Source organism: Phoca vitulina, unplaced genomic scaffold (genome assembly GCF_004348235.1).
Source record: "Phoca vitulina isolate PV1807 unplaced genomic scaffold, GSC_HSeal_1.0 scaffold1, whole genome shotgun sequence".
Taxonomy (NCBI): Eukaryota; Metazoa; Chordata; class Mammalia; order Carnivora; family Phocidae; genus Phoca; species Phoca vitulina.
Window position 1 is genome coordinate 980,537 of NW_022589704.1, and position 19,854 is coordinate 1,000,390.

The 19,854-nt window shown below is 53.4% G+C and overlaps 1 protein-coding gene across 3 annotated transcripts in view; it reads left to right on the forward strand.

Moving 5' to 3' along the window:
- The window catches only part of HDLBP (high density lipoprotein binding protein), a 74,694-nt gene extending 54,872 nt beyond the window's left edge, over positions 1 to 19,822 (forward strand). For all 3 annotated transcript variants that reach the window (XM_032430844.1, XM_032430932.1, XM_032431019.1), the window contains exons 13-28: positions 774 to 878; positions 1,005 to 1,118; positions 1,940 to 2,026; positions 2,192 to 2,323; positions 5,609 to 5,827; positions 8,234 to 8,455; positions 8,544 to 8,762; positions 9,441 to 9,579; positions 11,085 to 11,239; positions 12,128 to 12,232; positions 12,399 to 12,533; positions 13,556 to 13,699; positions 16,185 to 16,370; positions 16,862 to 16,978; positions 17,165 to 17,293; positions 17,425 to 19,822. In XM_032430844.1, the coding sequence (XP_032286735.1) occupies positions 774 to 878; positions 1,005 to 1,118; positions 1,940 to 2,026; positions 2,192 to 2,323; positions 5,609 to 5,827; positions 8,234 to 8,455; positions 8,544 to 8,762; positions 9,441 to 9,579; positions 11,085 to 11,239; positions 12,128 to 12,232; positions 12,399 to 12,533; positions 13,556 to 13,699; positions 16,185 to 16,370; positions 16,862 to 16,978; positions 17,165 to 17,293; positions 17,425 to 17,511 (2,295 nt within the window). In that variant the 3' untranslated portion in view covers positions 17,512 to 19,822. The remainder of the gene's footprint in view (positions 1 to 773; positions 879 to 1,004; positions 1,119 to 1,939; positions 2,027 to 2,191; positions 2,324 to 5,608; positions 5,828 to 8,233; positions 8,456 to 8,543; positions 8,763 to 9,440; positions 9,580 to 11,084; positions 11,240 to 12,127; positions 12,233 to 12,398; positions 12,534 to 13,555; positions 13,700 to 16,184; positions 16,371 to 16,861; positions 16,979 to 17,164; positions 17,294 to 17,424) is intronic.
- The last annotated feature ends 32 nt before the right edge of the window (positions 19,823 to 19,854 follow it).

Here is a 19,854-nt window from a genome sequence, read left to right on the forward strand (position 1 = left end):
AGGGCAGTGCATGTGCCTCATTGGGGAAGGGAGCAAGCCCCCCATGTCTGCTGGCACCAGTTCCCAAGCCTGGAGCCTCACCTCAGAGGCCCCCTTTTGACAGTAGACATTCCCTTGTCCTCAGCTGCAAGCCAGTGCACGCGGCTTCCCGCTGTTCGCTGACCATCCCTGAGCTCCCGTCTGGCCAGGGCCCCCTTGGTCTGGGGTGTCTTGTGCCTGTGTTGGACTCCTAAACCCTTGTTTCTTTTTAAACATGGTGCCAGTCTGATCCAGAATCTCCCCTGAGTTCTTTCAGATGGTTGACTGGTAGTATGTTTTCTTTATTCCAGCTCTGCTTCTTTTGTATTTCTGGTGACATTTTAGTGAGACCTGGAGGAGGGTGAGAACGATGCAAGTTCATTATTCATTCTTAATGATCCACACAGGGCAGTGGTCTGAACCATGCTGTGTTCAGGAAGGATCGCTACCTGTCCTGCAGAGTGTTAGGCCTCCTGGTCTCTTGTTCTGGTCAGCACAGAAGCGCCGAGTGAACTGCTCTGGTGACTAAGGCTCCTTGCAGTACCACTTTCAGTTGAGGAGTCCCTGCTCGGTTGTGGAATTGTACTTCCTTCCAGAGAATAATGCCCAGCCTGTGTTGTTGGAGAGAGCAGGTGTCTTCTAGCGGGTGCTCTCTCCTGGCTGGTGACTCCCAAGGATGCCACAGGGCACTGCTGTGCTCCCCGGGCTCCCGGAGCCTCCTGCTGTAATGTCCTCTACTTGAATTGTGCTTTTAGGAAAACGAGCGCACCAAGGATCTGATTATTGAGCAGAGATTCCATCGCACAATCATTGGGCAGAAGGGTGAACGGATCCGTGAAATTCGTGACAAATTCCCAGAGGTAAAGGTTTCCCAGTGGCATTCTTCAGCCCCCTTGGAGTGATTGATTGCCACTTAGAGATACTCAGTATTTTAGAATCCAGTCCTTACCAGTAACTGAACTTGAATTTGTGATGATTTGTTCCAGGTTATCATCAACTTTCCAGACCCAGCACAAAAAAGTGATATTGTTCAACTCAGAGGGCCCAAGAATGAGGTGGAAAAATGCACAAAATACATGCAGAAGATGGTGGCAGATCTGGTAGGGGGATGTTTCCCATCCTTGGTTGTGATAGCGCTGCCGGTGGCAGAGGGACCTGGGGGGGCGTATCCCATCAGAACCCCTGCTTTGGGGGGCACACTCAGGGGCACCGACAACTCCTAGGACTTCAGTGTTCCGTGGAATTCAGGTGGGGTTCAGGCTCCTTGTTCCCTTAAGGGATCTTCAGATATCTGGATAAGCTGTCCCATCCAGTGAGGAGAGAGATTTGCACAGGCAGTGTGGGGAGCCATTTATCGATTGGCTATTTTCTTAAGAAGCTGAAATGAGAGCCAGCAGTTTGGAAAGTGCTGAGGGTGGTTATTGATGGGAAGGCTGCAGATGGGCTCATGCTTTCTGTGGTTTCTCATGGGGCTTGGACCGAGCTCACCACTGCCTCAGATTGCTGGTGGGTGCGTTCCCAGCACTGAGCTTGTTCACACTGCCACGGCGTGGTGGGGTTTGTGTGTTCTGGGCTTACTTCTCTCAGCCTGGTGGCCAGGACTCCCTCCTACCCATAGTGTCCGTTGAGGGCACCCAACACATTGCTTCTGCATTACGGACCTTGCACTGAGCAGGTGGCAGGTTCTATGGGGAGCCACTTTTTATCAAGGTGGCTTTGCATCGGTTGACAGTGGCCAGGTTAGCGTATTGTTGGGTAAGTTATCCCTCCATCTAAAGGTCAGAGGTCCTAGGGGGAGACGAGCAGGATCCAAGTGTGTGTTTCTAATAGCGAATCCTGTCATTTCATACTCCCTCACGGATGAAGGGACACGTCACTGTCCAGCATGATGGTTAATGGTGCCACCTCTTTTGTTTTTAAGGTGGAAAATAGCTATTCAATTTCTGTTCCGATCTTCAAACAATTTCACAAGAACATCATTGGGAAAGGAGGCGCAAACATTAAAAAGGTGACCGGCCAGCTTGTCCCCTGAATCTTGGCTCCCCTCGGCCTGCCCCCCAAAGTCCTGTGCCATTCTGGCTTAAAGTTGAAGGAGGGAGCCTTACTTTCCAGCCCTGGGCTCCAAGTGTCTCAACTGGGAAGTCACTTCTCATGGTCCCCTGTCTCCTGGTAGATTCGGGAAGAAAGCAACACTAAGATCGACCTTCCAGCAGAGAACAGCAATTCAGAGACCATTGTCATCACAGGCAAGCGAGCCAACTGTGAGGCCGCCCGGAGCCGCATCCTGTCCATCCAGAAAGACCTGGTAATGGGGTGTTGTGTGATAGGGCATGTGCCAGGCTCCCCGTCATCGTGTCTCATCAGCTCTCCCCATAGCAGTGCAGGCCCATGGCCAGCCTCCCGCCACATGCCTGGGGCCGTGCTTACCACTAGACCTGAGCAGTAGCACTGGATTTGAGTGCTTGGAAATCATCCTGTCCTGAAGGCATAACAATCTTTTTTTTTTTTTTTTTTTTTTTTTAATTTTTGAAAAATAACATGTAAGAAACTTCATGTTTAAAGTATACAGTTTGATAAGTCTTGACCTATGTTGTACATGCATGGACTCTCCATACTCAGGATAAGGAGCATATCCAGCACCCCATTTCAGCACCTCTCTCTGTCCTGCCAGCCCCCACCCCACCGCTCTGCCTGTGCAGCCCTTGCTTCATCTGCTTTCAGCCACGGGATTGTCGAGTTTCCTGTGTCCTCGTACAAAAGAAATCATGGTGTTTGCTCTCGCAGCTCGAGCTCTCCTCACATGGAGCAGCTATGTTGAGATGCCTCTGTGCTGTCCTGGGTGTCAGTCGGGTTTGTTTCTTTCCTGGGTGATAGGTCCCTGCGTGCACAAATTTTTCGCCTAAGATTTGTAGCTTTCAAGGGTTTTTTTTTTTCTAGGTTGTCAAGGTTTTTAGCATAAAGTTTTTCATAATATTCCCATACTGTGCTTTCACTGCTGATGTCTCATGTTCCTGATACGTGTAATTTGTGTCATTATAGAATTATCTTCTTTTACCCTTGGTACTGTCTTTGCTCTGAAATCTATTTTTTCTCATTAAAGTGGGTTTCTTTTAGGCAGCTTTTTTTATTCAATCTTAAAGATTTTATTTATTTATTAGAGAGTGAGTGGGCGGGGGGAGGAGCAGTGGGAGAATGACAAGCAGACTCCACGCCCAGTGCGAAGCCCTACACGGGGCTCGAGCTCCCAACCCTGAGATCATGACCTGAGCCGAAATCAAGAGTCAGACCTTAACCGACTGAGCCACCCAGATGCCCCAATCTCTGCCTTTTAAATGGAGATTTTTACATTTAATTACATTAGTAAATCTGTGTATCATGTATTATGTTACATATTTTATTACATTTGTTTAGTAAGTGTGATTAAATATAAATTTTTTAATTTTTAGAATTGTGGAAAATACACGTAACAAAATTTACCACCTTCGTGTGCGACCCCGGGCATCAGCTGTGTGGCTGTCCCCGCCGTTGTCTTCAGCACTTTCCCATCTCCCCAAATAGAAGCTGTACCTGCAAACCCCTCTCCATCCCCTCCCCAGCCCCTGGTCATGGTGGTTTTACGGAGGTGTCCTGCATTTGTTTTCTGTTTGCCCCATCTACTTTGTTCTCTTTTTCTGTCTGCTTTTGGATTTAATATAATTTTCTTACTCCACTCATCTCCTTTTTGGCTTATTGGATATAACTTTTATTTTTGTGGTTGTTTTAGGGTTTTTAGTGTACATCCTCCACTTAGGCCCTGTCTCTAAGTGACTTTGTGCTGGTTGCAGTGCAGCTTGAGAAGCTGCGAACCCCCATTGATCACCCGAGTCTCCGTGTCCACGTCCCCAGCCCCACAACACGGTGCTGTTTCACACTGGCTTCTTGCACTCGGTGTTAGTAGTAAGTCGGGTCATAGAGTCAGAGTGTGTTTAGTTCTGTAAGGAGGTGCCAGACCATCTTCCAGCTAGGCTGAGCTTTTCTGTGTTCCCAGCGGCGGACTGCAGGCTGGAGGTTTTCTTTCAGGACTTAGGACTTTGCTTCAGGGCCTTCCCAGTGTTTCTGAGGACACATCTGAGGTCCTCCTTGGCTTTCCTCCTCTGCACAGACTTCCTCTGGCTGTATTTAGGATTGTCACAAGGGCGGCAAGCCTTACGAAAGTTACCATGTGTCTGGGCGTCCTTTTCTTCATGTTGGTTAGAGTTGATTGAGCTTCTTGGATGCCAAGATTTTAACGTTGTCAAATTTGGAAAACCTGGGGTCCTTCTTGATTGACTGATTGATTTTTTAGAGAATGTGTGCATGAGCAAAGGGGGAGAGAGAGAATCTCAAGCACACTCTCCACTGAGCGCAGAGCCTGTGGGGCTCGATCTCACGACCCCGAGATCATGACCTGAGCCAAAATCAAGAGTCGGAGGCTCAACTGACTCAGCCCCCCAGGCGCCCCTGGAGCCATTATTATTAAGTAGTTCTTCCTGTCCTTCCCGTCGGGACTCCAGTTACTTGGGGCTAGGCCGGCTGGAGGTGGTCCTGTGGTTCACTGGTACGTTATTTATTTGGGTGGAAAGGAGAAGTGGTATTTTTCCCCATTAGTTTCTTTGAATTCATTAATTTTCTGCAGTGTCTAATCTGCCTGTAATCCCATCTAATGTATTTTTCATTTCAGACATTTTCACCTATAGAAGTTCAGGGTGGAATATTTCATTTTTACACATGACACGCTCAGTGTTTCCTTTGGTTTTTTTTTTACCATGCGTGCAGTCGTGAAAATGCTTGTTATGTTCTCAACCCACTGGTTCTAATGTCTCTGTCACTTCTGGGCTGTTTTCTGTTCTTTCCTCACTGAGTGATTTCTCTTGTTTCTTTGAATGGTATTTTTTCGTTGGATGCCAGAAATTAGGACGTCTACTTGGGTGGATGCTGGATATTTTTGCATTCCTGTAAATGTCTTAGCTTTGCTAAGGTACTTTGAAGTACTTGGCTCCTCTTTGGACTTGCTCTTAAGATACATGAGGTGGGGTCACAGCAGTGCCTGGTCTCGGGTGTTCCTTCCCACTCCTGGGGTGAGGCCTCCCTGCACCCAGTGTCCCAGAGTGTAGACAGTACTGTGCACTGCTGTCCTTCCCCGCCCGGTGATGTCAGTGTGGGAGCAAACTCCAGTTCACGCAGCTTCCACCAGTCCTGCTCTCCCCAGACTGCAGCTCTGTGTCGTCAAAGCAGGGTCTCAGCCAGGGGACCGTCATAGTGCTCACTATGCTTGTTTCCCATCTCCAGTGTCTTGAACACCATTGTTTCTCACAGGAGGTAAATCTGGGCCCTGTTGTCTCACCTTGACTGGAGGCAGACAGGGTTTTAATAGGAAAGGCTGATGATCCATGGGCATCTCGGTTGTGTCTCTGCTTTATGGTGTGATGCGGAGACTTTCCTTCTATGCTGTGTGAGCTGCTCCCCTCCCCAGCCCCCCACACATGTCCCCACAAGCACAAGGGCTCCAGGCCCCTCTGCAGTGGGCGTGCCGCCGTGTGTCCCACACCTCACAGACCGTGTGTCATTTCAGGCCAACATAGCCGAGCTGGAGGTCTCGATTCCTGCCAAGCTGCACAACTCCCTCATCGGCACGAAGGGCCGCTTGATCCGCTCCATCATGGAGGAGTGTGGCGGGGTGCACATTCACTTCCCGGTGGAGGGCTCGGGAAGTGACACTGTTGTCATCAGGGGCCCCGCCTCGGATGTGGAGAAGGCCAAGAAGCAGCTCCTGCACCTGGCCGAGGAGAAGGTGAGCTTCACGCCTGGGAGTGACGGCCCTGTGTCCCCCTCTTGCTAGAAATCCTCGCCTCGTTGTTGTGGCAGGTCAGGAAATTGCCTCAGACACCTTTTTGTGTCTTTGATTCTGCCGCTGCTGAACAAAGGCCTTGGCAGGTCAAAGCCTACTTACACAATACAGAAAATTTGCTGTTTGGTTTATTGGTTTGGGGTTTTGTTTTTGTTTTTGTTTTGTTTTAAGATTTTATTTCTTTGAGATTGAGCACAAGCAGGGGGAGTGGCAGAGGGAAAGGAAGAAACAGGCTCCCTGCACCCTGACATGGGGCTCGATCCCTTGACCCCAGGATCACGACCTGAGCCAAAAGTAGACACTTACCTGACTGAGCCACCCAGGCACCCCTGGGTTTTTTTTTTTTTAAGTATGATTTATAGACGATAACACCCGCCTTTCTTAGTGTATACTTCTGAGTTTTGATGAGCATAAACAAACTCACGTGACCACCACTGCAGTGAAAATGTTTTGGCCATCACCCCTGAAATTCTGCGTTGAGTCACCTTTGCCCCTTTGTCAGAACCCACGTGTGGGTCTGTTTCTGGACCCTGCTGTGTTCCCGCAACTCCATAGGGAGGGATGGCTGGGAGATCCCTCCAGCTTTGCGCTTTTTCAGACTGCTCTGGCCGTTCTGCATCTTCGCCCTTCTGTGCACATTTGGAACCAGCTTAATGGTTTCTAGGGGGAAATCCTGCTTGGATTTGGACTGGGACTGTGTTGAATCTAAAGATCAAATTGGGGAGAATTGACAACTTAGGAGTTTGGAGTTTTCTGGGTTGTGTTCTTAAATTTTAAGTCTTCGATTTTTCATTGGTGTTTTGTAGTTTTTAGCATGCGGATCTCATTCATATTTTGTTCAATTTAAATCCTCACTATTTTGCTTTTTAGTGCTGTTGTTAAATGGTACCTTTTAATTCATTTTAATTTCTAGTTACTGTAGCATGTAGAAATATATCTGATATTTTTATATGGGCTTTGTTTTATGCATCTGGTTTAAAGTTCAGTTATCAGTTCCAGTAACATTTCTTGTGGATTTTTGAGTTTTCTGTGTAACACACATTGTCTGTGAACAGACAGTTGAATTCTTTCCTGCTGATCAGTACACCTGTAGGTGTGGTCTCACTGCATCGCTTGGGCCTCCAGTACGGTGTTGAGGAGCAGTGGTGAGAGGGGACGGCCGTGCCTCATTGGCGAACTTTGGGGAGAGTGCTCAGTCCTGCAACATTGAGTGGGAAATGAGCTGTGGGTCTTCCAAAGAAGCTCTTTGTCAAGTTGAGGAAGCTCCCTTCTGCTACAAGTTTGCTGAGAGCTACCGCGGGAACGGGAACGGGGATGGGACTTTGTAGGAGGCTTTCTCTGTATCTGTTGACATGACAGCGTGGTTTCTCCTTTAAGCATATGTATTAGATTTTTTAAGTGTTTTTGTGGGGGTTTTTTGTTTGTTTTTTTAAAGTTTAACCTTGCTTTTCCGGGATGAGCCCCACTTGGTTTAGGTATGCTGTCCTTCGTCGTGTTGCTGGGCTAGGCTCACCTAGCTTGTTAGCTTTTTAATGATGTTGCTATTTTCCAGTGTCTGTGTCTGAAGACTCTCTCAGGGGTGTTTGGGAAATCAGCAGTTCAAAGATAACAAAATCCATTTGCTTGTTACTTTTTAGCATGCTGGCAGACCTTCTTTTCCTTTGTGTTTCTTCATGCTTATGTGCCAGGTTCCAGAATACAGGGAAGGAGAGGAGAAGGCATTGTGTGGGTCTGAGTCAGCCTGAAGGTGCATGTGCTCTCCTGGTGAATCTGCCAGATGAGCTGGCATCCTCAACAAGGTCATCATGTCGGGGCCTTTGCTGGGGCCTGGCTTCTTGGTGTCAGATGAGGACCTTGGTTGGCTTGGGTCTGTCCGAGATTGAGATTGAGCCTTGCTATTAGTGTGTGGGCTCCCCTGTAGCCCGAGCAGAGGGAGGCCTGGACAGGGAGCACTCTGCTCGACTTGGGGAGGAGCAGGAGTGCTGTGCCTGGGGGTGGGGCTGGCAGTACCGTGGGCTCTTACCTGCTGTGCAGGGGCACCCCCACTCCCGTAGCACCCGAGGCCATGCTCACTTAAGTCCCCTCTGTAGGTGGAGAGCGGCGTGCAGGGCTTTGTTTGGGTCACTGCCGGTAAGTGGCAGGACTGGGGCTGTGAATGTACATGCTCTGAGCCATCTCAGTGTCTGGACGGCAGAGGGGGCCATAAGTACTTCCTGTCTGGGTGTCCATTCCTTTGTTTTGCTGAGGCTTGATAGCCGCAGGCCTTTGTTCCCTAGGCCCTCTTATTTACCTGCTCAGGGGACCAGGCAGGTAGCACCAGGCCAGTGTATCTGGGATTGGTTTCCACAGCAAACCAAGAGTTTCACCGTTGACATCCGCGCTAAGCCAGAATACCACAAGTTCCTCATTGGCAAAGGGGGTGGCAAAATCCGCAAGGTGCGTGACAACACTGGAGCCCGCATCATATTCCCAACGGCTGAGGACAAGGATCAGGACCTGATCACCATCATAGGGAAGGAGGACGCTGTCAGGGAGGCTCAGAAGGAGCTGGAGGCCCTCATCCAGAACCTGGTAAGGCCCGGTGGGAGCTGCACCTTGGTTGTCCTGTCAGGCTTGGTCAGCAGGGTCATTTACTTTTTCCCCTCCCTCCATGCCTCAGGATAACGTGGTGGAAGACTGCATGCTGGTGGATCCCAAGCACCACCGCCATTTTGTCATCCGAAGAGGCCAGGTCTTGCGGGAGATTGCTGAAGAGTATGGTGGGGTGATGGTTAGCTTCCCACGCTCTGGCACACAGAGCGATAAGGTCACCCTCAAGGGTGCCAAGGACTGTGTGGAGGCGGCCAAGAAGCGCATTCAGGAGATCATTGAGGACCTGGTAGGTGCCTGGGAGGGTGGCAGGGTTCTTGGCCCCAACAGCCAGGGGCAAAGTGAGGGGCTAGGGGCTCTCAGCCTCTGGCCTTCATCCTGACAGTTGGAGGGAATACTGCTCCTAACCAGCAGCATTTTAAAACGTGGTGAAATGCCGTTTGTGCAAGGAACCAGCCTCTCTCCAAAGGGAAGAGAAGAGACGAAAGGGGAGGTCCTGTCAGAGCGGATCCAAATGGAAACCAGTTGGGTTTTCCCTCCTGGCACTCCCCTGCCGCGGCCTGGGAAGTACTTCCCTGAGCATCAGTCCCAGCGCCTCCTTACGGAGTCGTAGCCCCAGCGTTCGCTGTCACTGGCTCATGCAGCCACCCTTCAGGGACAGCACCTAGCCGTGCAGGACGCACAGAAATGGCTGTACTCCAGCTCTGGGCGGCAGCGAGCCTCGGTGCCATTTTGTGTAGATGGGTCATCAGTACTTTCTTGTGTCTGGGAAATGTGTCAGAAGGAGGCATCCCATTCGCTCCTGCCTCACTCCCCTCCTCTCTCCACCCTGTTGTACTTGGAGCACTTGAGGTGTCTGCGGAGGACTGAATGGAGGCTGGTGAGGATGTGCACTGACCCTAAGCAGTTAACCTTTGCCTTTATTTTTTTCTTTCTTGCTGTGCCCTGCACCCCCCCACCCCCCCAGGAAGCCCAGGTGACCATAGAATGTGCCATACCCCAGAAGTTCCATCGATCTGTCATGGGCCCCAAAGGTTCCAGAATCCAGCAGATTACTCGGGACTATAATGTTCAGATTAAGTTCCCAGACAGAGAGGAGAACCCAGGTGGGTCCCAGCGGTGAGCTCTGTGCTGAGTGGGGAAGCAGGAGGTGTGTGAATGGGCCCTGCCTGGGGAGTTCCGGAGCTTCCCTAGGACGTGGGCTCTCTCAGTTGCTGCAGGCTGATGGGTGCCCTTGTAGCGTCAGGCGGCTTGCAGCGGGTGATGCGGCAAAGGAGGGCAGAGCACCTGCGGCCTCTGAAGCAGGGAAGCACCCGCCCCAGCTGCCACCCTGAGTTTGGTTTGAGGCTTCTCACAAGTCCCAGGTGACCTGTGTGCTAGGGCTGCTTCTGCTCTGTCCACTGCAGCTGCCTCTCCCCCAGCACCCCTACTTGGCGGGTCTTGCCCCTTGAGAGGCAGGCACCCTGGCTGCCCTTCCACCACAGCCCCTCGCACCAGCGTCCTGCTTATCGCTTGGCTCTGCATGTGCCTCGGGGACAGTCGGGTGGTAGGCAGTCAGGAGGTGACCTGCACAACGAGGGGTCTCAGAGCTGACTTTCCCAAGACCCGCCTCCCGCTCAGGTTGCAGCCAAGTGTGTCGTCTTTGTGGCCTGGTCTCGGTGGATGCGTCTGGTCCGGTTGGCGATGGTGTCCACTCCGTGTGCTCTGTCCTCTACAGAGCTGGTCGCGGCCACTGACTCTCTTGTTGCCCTGAGAGCGCACGGGCTGTTCTGAGTACATATGGAGGAAAACTGCATAGGATAAAGATGCATTTTCTATCTTCGTTATTCAAATTCAGTTTGTTTTCTTTTGCCCCCCCTTCTTTTATGCATACGGTCATTTTTTCTAAGTCATTGGAGTGTACTCTTCAAACTTATCTTTAGTGGCTCCTTTCTAAGAATGAGAACTTTTTTTTTTGACATCATTTGCGATAACTGGGGTACATCCGTCATCAGAATCAGAAGATCTAACAGTATATGGTACTGTTACCGAATTTAGTCGGTGTTCAAATTTTGCCACTTTGGAAAGTGTCTGCAGAGCCGACCTTCCCCGCAGTTGGGTGCGGGACTGTGATTGCTTCGGCGTCCCGCTGTTGCTCGTTCACACTTGTTTCTGTTGTACAGACTGCTGCATTCTGTCCTGCCCCACGAGCCTTGCGTTTGTGTTCGGGTGCACACCTGGTCCCCCACCAGCCGGCGTGTGTGTCAAGTGTCCTGTCCCTTCATCCTTGAGTTTTGCTTGCTTGCTTCCTAGCATAAGAAGCTGGTGCCCTCTCCCCTCCTCCCTCCCAGCCTGTGTCGTAGGCCCCTCCCCACGGCCATGTCCCAACCCCAGGGCTTGGGCTCTAGTCTCCTTGCCCCTCAAACACAGTGGGTGCCGTACCCCATGCCTCCCACACGCCAGCCTCCAAGGTAACCAGCTCTGCCTGAGTTGAGGTGACTCATGTCCTCCTAGGAAGCCAGGCGCGTATGGGTCTTCCCACCCCCCCTCAGCACGTGGCGGGTGCTTCACACGTGTTTGCCTGGAGGGTGCAAAGTCGGCATGTGAGCTGTCCCCCCTCTCGTCTCCCCAGTTCACAGTGTAGAGCCGTCAGTCCAGGAGAACGGGGACGATGCCGGAGACGGGAGGGACGCCAAAGAGGCCGACCCTGGCTCCCCCAGGAGGTGTGACATCATCATCATCTCTGGCCGGAAAGAAAAGTGTGAGGCCGCCAAGGAAGCCCTCGAGGTGGGTGCGGCCTGACGCTGACTGCCGGTGGCGCTGGTCTCACCGGCCCGGGGCGCAGAGCCCAGCACCTGGGGGCTGCTGGCGGGCACGGAACTGACGGGTTTCAGTGACAGCAGGGGGCATGTGGTCTCCAGCCTCGGTTTCCTTTTCTGTCACATAGTGAACCAAATCTATCTCGGACTTCTAAGGATGAGTCCTTTGTGCTGTGAATACTTAACTGAGTGCCACCTACCTGTTGGGCACTGTTTTAAGTGCTGCTGTCATCTCTGAGACCCACGTGGGCTTGGCCACAGTCTGTCCTTGACATCAGTGAGGCCGGGAGGCAGGGCCAGCTTCTGCGTCTGAGCCCCACTGGTCCCCCTCTGTAAGCCTCAGATTGCTCTGGTTTTTTTCCTGGATTCGGTTTGTTCTGTTTCGTTTTGTTACTGTAAGTGGCCTGTCACATTTAAGAGTGTAAGCTTGCGGTTGACTGTCTGAAAGTTTGCCCTGTTGGCATTAATCTTAAAAAAATGGATTCCATGTTTTGTTTTGTTTTGTTTTGTTTAAGAGAGTGCATGCACAAGCAAGCAAGCGGGGAGAGGGGCAGAGGGAGAGAGAGAATCCCAAGCAGACTCCCCAAGTGTGGAGCCCAATGCAGGGCTTGATCCCAGGACCCCTGAGATCATGACCTGAGCCGAAATCAGGAGTCAGACGCTTAACCGACCACCACCTAGGTGCCCCTTGATTCCATGTTCTTTTTTTGTGTCTTCTTTTGAGTTAAAAGCCTGGGTGCTGGTCTCAGTTTAGACGGAACAGCACGGAAGGTTCCAGGAAGCTCCCTCTAATTCTCACAGGGTCACTCTGCTCCCTGCTAGCTCTCAGGCCTGCCCCTGACCGTCTTCCCTGCAGGCGCTGGTTCCTGTCACCATCGAAGTGGAGGTGCCCTTTGACCTTCACCGGTACATCATTGGGCAGAAGGGGAGCGGGATCCGGAAGATGATGGATGAGTTTGAGGTACCGTGATTTGCAGTCTTTTCCCTGGAGCCAGTGTTGGGTGGGAGCCCTCCTGAGGGCCCCTTGGCAGTGTGCGTTTTCCTGCTCTTAGCCGTGCAGCAGCCGGCCGCCCCTGTGTCTTCGTCCAGGACCCATCTCCATCAGGTCCATTCCTGTCTCCGTGTAGGTGAACATCCACGTGCCGGCGCCGGAACTGCAGTCCGACGTCATCGCCATCACGGGCCTTGCCGTGAACTTGGGCCGGGCCAAGGCGGGCTTGCTGGAGCGCGTGAAGGAGCTGCAAGCTGAGCAGGAGGACCGGGTGGGTGTCCGCTGGGCCGCGGGGGCATCCTCCAGAGCTGCGGTCCTCGGCCTTCGTCTTGCCAGAGCATCACCAGCACCCTGGCCGCGCTGCAGCCAGTTCAGCTGGGTGACTGGAGGAGGACCCGGCCGACCCTGCTGTGCTTTGTGCCCAGTGGCCTCTCTTCAGATGCAGTGTTAGGAGCAGGGCACTTTTCTCTTCCATACGACTGCAGCAAAGTTAGATTCCCTGTTAGTTAGCACTTTTTTTCAAAGTAAACGTGCCACGTGTGGTGCCTCCAGCCACACGGGAAAGGTCAGGTTGGAGAGGCTTGGGAGCCGTTGCTGCAAAAGACCCCCAAACGTGAATGGTGTGGTCCAGGGTGGGTGTCCGCGGGCCCACGTGGACCTTCTCACTGCTCGGTTTTCCTGCTTTGAGGAGGATTCAAGACCCACGTGCCCTCTGGAGAGCTGGTGTTGGTGGGTTTCCTAAGGTGAACGGTGTGGCCGGGTGCTGTCCCCTCCAGAAGCCCTGTTACAGATGATGTGGGTCACGGGCTTCCTGCTGAGGAGGATTTCCTGGAGTCGTGTTGGGGATACGGCCCACACACCTCACACACCTGAGTGTGGTTCCAACGGTCTCAGCCTCTGGCCGCGGATGTCTCAGGCTGGCTGGCCCGCTTTTCCTTCAGGCCTGCTTTTCTACCCCAGCCTTAAAAGACACCCCCCCCCCCCGAACATTTTTATACTTACTCATCAGATCCCTGTTAAACCAATTAGAAAGTTGAGCTCAGAGCTCACCACTTGCCACGCCAGCCTTGTCGGCGCCCGAGTAGTCCTTTCTGAAGGGTCTGTGCTCTTGCTTACAGGCTGGTCCTTGAGCTGCTGGGGCGGGGTGACAACAGAGGCTAGCAGGAAATCAGTGTCCAATTTTTGTCACTGGGGATACCTTTGGGGTCCAGGACAGAAAGGGGGGTGAGGCACGTGGTTGCATGTGATGATGAAGGTCGGGCTTGAACTCTTCCACCCTTGTCTTATCTGTAGGCTTTAAGGAGCTTTAAGCTGAGCGTCACTGTGGACCCCAAATACCATCCCAAAATTATTGGGAGGAAGGGGGCAGTGATTACACAAATCCGCTTGGAACATGATGTGAACATTCAGTTTCCAGATAAGGACGATGGGAGCCAGGTAAGAATGACTGCTTGGGTCAGACTCCATTGCCGGAGCATTTTGGGGCAGATGGACTCTTGTAACCTCATCCTGACCTGGGAGCAGTGAGCGGGCAAGCTTAGGATGTGCCCAGGTGGGTGGAGAGAGGACAGAGTGCAGAGTGGCAGGTCTCTGAGGATCGAGTTTTGGCTTGGGCTTTGGGCCCTGTCTCGGTCCGTGTCAGCCTGCATCGCTGCGTGGACCTGGGGCACTTTTCCCCTGCCCACCTGGTCATCTTGGCAGGCAAGCTGGGGCTCCAGCTGGGTCCCTCCCACACAGTTGTCCCCACAGGTGCAGTCCTTCAGGGAGCACCCTCCCCCGCCCATCACTCCCCTGCCTGTCCTCTTGGCTGCCATAGGGGCCCCTTCCAGCACAGTCTTACGCACGGCGGCAGCCCAGCCTCTGCGTCTGCTGCAGTGGTGTGCAGAGCACGCAGAAATGGTCTGCTCGGAATCTGGTGGCCAGCAAATCCCAACACGCCTCTACAGACTCTGGCCTTTCTTTTGTCTTAAAGATTTTATTTTGGGGCGCCTGGGTGGCTCAGTCGGTTAGGCGTCTGCCTTCAGCTCAGGTCATGGTCCCAGGGTCCTGGGATGGAGCCCCGCATCGGGCTCTTGGCTCAGCAGGGAGCCTGCTTCTCCCTCTCCCACTCCCTCTCCCCGTGCTCATGCTCTCTCTCTCTCTCTCTCTCTCTGTCTCAAAAAAAAAAAAAAAAATCTTTAAAAAAAAAAAAAGATTTTATTTATTTGAGAGAGAGAATGAGAGCGAGCGAGCACATGAGAGGGGGGAGGGTCAGAGGGAGAAGCAGACTCCCTGCTGAGCAGGGAGCCCGATGCAGGACTCGATCCCGGGACTCCAGGATCATGACCTGAGCCTAAGGCAGTCGCTCAACCAGCTGAGCCACCCAGGCGCCCCAGACTCTGGCCTTTCAACCTGCATCCATGCACTGTGGCAGGCCGTCTGTCTGTACCTTCTTTCTCTCCCCGGCCCAAGTCTGTGAGCCGCAGTTACCTGAGTTCAGAAAGGCAGGCAGGCCTGTCGGGGCTCACCCCACAGCCCCCACCTCTCCTGTCTGCCTCCTGCCTGGTCCTACCTTCCCCAAGTGCGTCCTTCTGTCTGCCTCTGCATTTCTAACAGACACGTTTACACTGCTGTTCTTTTTTATTCTTTGTGGGGTTTTGTTTGTTTGTTTTTAAGCTGTATGCCTAATGTGGGGCTTAAACTCATTATCCTGAGGTCAGAAGTCAACTGCTCTTCCAATTGAGCCAGCCAGGTGCCCCTCTAATTTTTGATGTTTTTATTTATTTTTTTAACTTTATTTTTTTTTAAGATTTTATTTATTTGAGAGGGGGAGAGAGTGTGAGTGAGAGCCCAGGAGCAGGGAGAGGGAGAAGCAGACTCCCCACTGAGCAGGGAGCTGGATGTGGGGCTCGATCCCAGGACCCTGAGATCATGACCTGAACCACCCAGGTGCCCATAATTTTTAATATCTTTAATTCTGAGAATTCAGTTTTTAAACTCCTCAGCTTCACTATGTTTATTTCCTTCAACTTTTCTATGTGAATACCACATTTTTAGTTGTCATTTGGGGTTCAGACCACTGTGGTTAATATTTCACAAGCCGAAGAGGGTTGGGTGGCCATATTTTCTTCATACGCAGCCTTTTCCTGTGAGGGTTATGCTTCCGCTGGCGGAATGTTCTGGTCTTGGTGTTTGGCGAGGCGCCCGTGGCAGGTGCTGGGCATCAGGGGACTAGCTGCTGCTCTGTGGTCTCCTGCGGTCTTTGTGGCCTCTGTCCTGAGCAGGTCTCGAAGCCTGTGCTCTTCTGCTTTGTTTCCAAGTGTTTCTGCTCTCTGGTCCTTTGTTCTGTTGCTCTTGTTTAGGTGTAGTATGTTCTCTCGTCTTAAAGAACGTGGCGTGTGGGTGTGATTTTGTGTTCACGTGTTCCTTGTGCCCTGAGTCGTGTCTCTGCGCTGCCCACGCTCTACAAATGTGGTGCCCTCGCCTGTCCGTGTGCATGTGGGAGGGAGGCCCTGGGCTGGGGCGCACTGTGGCTGTGGAGTGCTGGCCATGGTGTCTGGAACCTTCTCTCCAGGTCGGTCTGTCCAGTAAGACACCTCCAGATGCAGGGCCCGGGGTCACCAACACTGTGACCCCTCCTTCAGCTGTCTTTGTGTGCAGGTGCCCTTTCTTTTCCCGTACGTGTCTTTTTGGCGGGGGTGGGGGTGGGAGGGGAGTGGGCAGGAGCTAGTAGGCGTTGTTGACCTGTGTTAAATCAGCACCTGACGTTCTTTTCTAGCTTTTTTTGGTTTTGAGCGGGTCAGTGTTTACCCTCAAGGTGAGGCCTACCTCACTAAGCCAGTGCTGCCTCTTGTCGTCTCACAGATCTTATCTGCTGGGTTGGGGCTCCCAGCCAGGAATTTCTAGGGGCGTCCCCTCTTCTGACCAGTTTTTCCTTTCTCAGCCCCAGGACCAAATTACCATCACAGGGTATGAAAAGAATACAGAAGCTGCCCGGGACGCCATATTGAAAATTGTGGGTGAACTTGAACAGATGGTTTCTGAGGATGTCCCACTGGACCACCGTGTTCACGCCCGCATCATTGGTGCCCGTGGCAAAGCCATCCGCAAAATAATGGATGAATTCAAGGTGGGTCCCCAGCCCAGCCGTGGAGGGGTGTCATTAAGTTCTGGAGGCACGGTGGGTGCGATGGGGCACATGCTTCCTGCTCTGGCGGGGGTACTTCCTCCCACACGGGCTAGTGGAGGGCCTCAGGTCTTCCTGCCTCAGCTGCCAACCTCACATAGGGTCTGGAAGGGAGACCTCTGGCGCCCGGGTGCCTGTCCCTGAGTTGGTGAGGCAGTGCGGAGGGCACAGCCGCGTGCTGTTGATAGCATTGGACGGTGTCCTGCACCGGCCGCAGGAGGGGCTCCCGCACAGTGCACCAGCGGCTTCTGCATCTGTCATGTTATGCTTAGCTCTGACGCATAGGACCTTTGCCTCCTGAAAACAAGGTTAACTTGGGAAAACTTCACTGGAAATCCACCATTCCCAGCCATGCCTAACCATGAGCCTCTGGTTCAGAGACCCCAGGTGGAGGGCTTCCAGCCACCTCCAGCTGCTGTGCGTGCTCCTTCCAGGTGGACATTCGCTTCCCGCAGAGTGGAGCCCCAGACCCCAACTGCGTCACCGTGACGGGGCTCCCAGAGAATGTGGAAGAAGCTATCGACCACATCCTCAACCTAGAGGAGGAATACGTGAGTTGTGGTTGGGCAGCAGGTCTATACCCGGGACACCCCGCCTCTGACTGGCCGGGGCTGACAGCAAGGCCATGTGCATTTGCTCCCAGGGGCATGCCGGGTGCAGGGTCTCCCCTGAGCGAGCCTGGTCGTTGTGCATGCCTGCTGCAGACCGACCCCCCTCCCCCCTGCCTGTGCCCACAGCTGGCTGACGTGGTCGACAGTGAGGCCCTGCAGCTGTACATGAAGCCGCCAGCCCACGAGGAGTCCAAAGCGCCATCCAAGGGCTTTGTGGTCCGGGACGCTCCCTGGACCGCGAACAGCAGCGAGAAGGTCAGATGCTGTTCTGGCCCTCCATGTGCCCTGGGAGGGGGGAGCACCTGCGAGCGGCACTGACCTCTCCATTTGGGAAGCTGCTCAGGTGGGAGCTCCTTACTAAAGCTGTGCACTCTTTCCCCCTACAGGCCCCTGATATGAGCAGCTCTGAAGAATTTCCCAGCTTTGGGGCTCAGGTGGCCCCCAAGACCCTCCCATGGGGCCCCAAACGATAATGATCAAAAAGCAGAAACCTCTCCAGCCTGCTGCCCCAAACCCCACCGCACATGGTTTGTTTCAATCTGACCCAGCAGCTGGACCCTCCATAAATTGTTGACGCCTCCCCCTCCCCGAGGTCTCGCAGTGAAGCCGGGCGTGCCAGCAGCCCGCGTGCGCTCAGGATCTGCTCCCTGACACCTTTGCTCTGGGACGGCTCTCCACTGTTGTGAACACTAACAGAGGTAATTGGACATTTCCCTATAAGCGTCCTGGCTCATCCAGCATGTCAGTAAGGCTCTGGCCTCCACTATGAGAGCTGCACAGCTGTGGCTGAGTCTACTTCCTGTGTCATGACCTCAGGAAATAAATTTCCTTGACTTTATAAAAGCCAAAACGTTTGCCCTCTTCCTTTCCCACCTCCTTTCCTCCCTCTGCCTGCCGTCCAGACCCTCCTTGTCGAATGCAATCCACCTTCTTCCAGCTGCCAAAAAGCCCACTTAGCCCAGACCACAGGGTGGGGAGGAAGACCCAGTGTGCACACTGGGAGCGCCCGGACCCAAAGGAGAGCCGCGGTGGAGCCAGAGGGGACCAGAAAGGCAGAAGGGTGACCCAGGTTCTCAGGCGGTCTTGGCTTTACACACGTTGGGGTCTGAAAGCACCAAGTGTCTCCACCCCTGCACCACACAGCGCTGGAGACCCCACGTCTGGTGAGCGAAGCCTGAGGGCAAGGCTGCAAGTCTCCATCTGGGTCCACTGTGGCTGGCGTGGTGGCCTGGTGTGGCCTGAGAAATGTGGGGACGGAGAGGGGAGGCCTGCAGAGCAGCGGGGTAGACCATCCAGTCCTCCCTCGTGCCCACCCCCACATGTGGCCAGGTGTTGAGTCGCCTCCTTTCTACCTCAGAGCCAGCGTCGCGTGGTCCCATGCTTAGGGGAGTGCCACCCCCAGCGCTCTTCAGAGGTTTCTGGTGGTGGCATGTTTGCTGCAGCGCTGGGGCTCACCCAGGCTGTCCTCTCACACATGCCCAGCTGTTCTGTGTGCAGGCTCCGGGAGTTGGCTTGGAGAGGCAGGCTTCATAGTCCTGGGGTGGAGAGAGGTGGTCGGTTGGCCTGGACCAGAGGACCAGCTGCTGGTAAGGGAGGGTCTGCTCTGTCTCAGGTGCGTGGTGGGTAACTGGGTGTTGGACCCCAGGCCTTGGCGAGACAAAGTGCCGCACCCCCCCCCCCCCCTTGTTGAAGGTCTGCTCTGGAGAGGAAAGGGGGCCCCGGGCAGTGCGGAGGTGCCCGTGTGCGTGTCGTGTGGGAACAAGGACGGGCCCTTTGCTTGCTGTCTAGCCTCCCCGTCCCTGCCTCTGCCCCCACAGAAGTGACTGGGCCTTGTCATGTTGTTCCACCCCGAGATACTGGAGTTCCTAGGGGCCAGACACGTGCCCGACACGTGTCCCGCACACGGCCCGCGCACCCCTGCGCCCCCATCCTTCACCCTCGAGCTCCATTAACTGAAGCTTGGTGACCTTCCGACTCTGAGATTCTGAGTAGACTGAGAATCGCTTGACAAGTGTACCTTGAGCTGCCTTCGCAAGCTCCCGTCCACTGCGGCAGCCTGCAGTGTGCCCGTCTCTAGGAGCGATAGACCGGGGTAGGGGAGAACGCACACTTCAGCGGGCAGGCTGGGTGACCCCAGAGCAGGCCCGGTGAGGAGACAGAGGGAGGAGGGGCGGCGCTGCCTGGCCTTTCTCCAGGAGCACTCCCTCCATCTCCTGGGGAGCTTGATTGGGAAAGGGCACCTCCTCTCCACCTGCATGAGGCTTGGAGCCTTTCCTGTTGGCCATCTTGTTCCCTCCGCCTGCCCTTCCGACCGACTCCCACAACGTCTACCCCAACCCCTCTTCCCTTCGTCTTTTCTACAGCTTCCTTCCGCCACCCCCACCCCTGCCCTTCCCTAGAGGTAAATTTTAAATTTTCACAACAGGTTTTTTTGCACATTTGCATTTATTGCTAAATGTTGTAGATGCAAACCCCTCCCTCCCTTCCCTAAACTGTATTTGGGATCTTGTGTGCTCTGTTTTTGGTGGTTGTTACTAAAGATTGCTTGGTGACCCTGCCCAGGCCTGGTCTCCTGCAGCCACCCCGCTGCTGGGACAGCCCTGGGCAGGGTGGGGTGTGCGTGTCCATTTCCTTTGTTGAATGTCTTCCGTATCATGTGTTTCCATAGCTATGATCCGTCCCTTGGCCTTAATTTTGGAATCTGGAGATTATATGCAAACATGTGTAAAGGCTTATGAATATGGATGACACTGGAATTTTATAAATTCTAAAATAAAACCCAAAACCGGATACGGTGTGCTAGAACTCATTTCGTC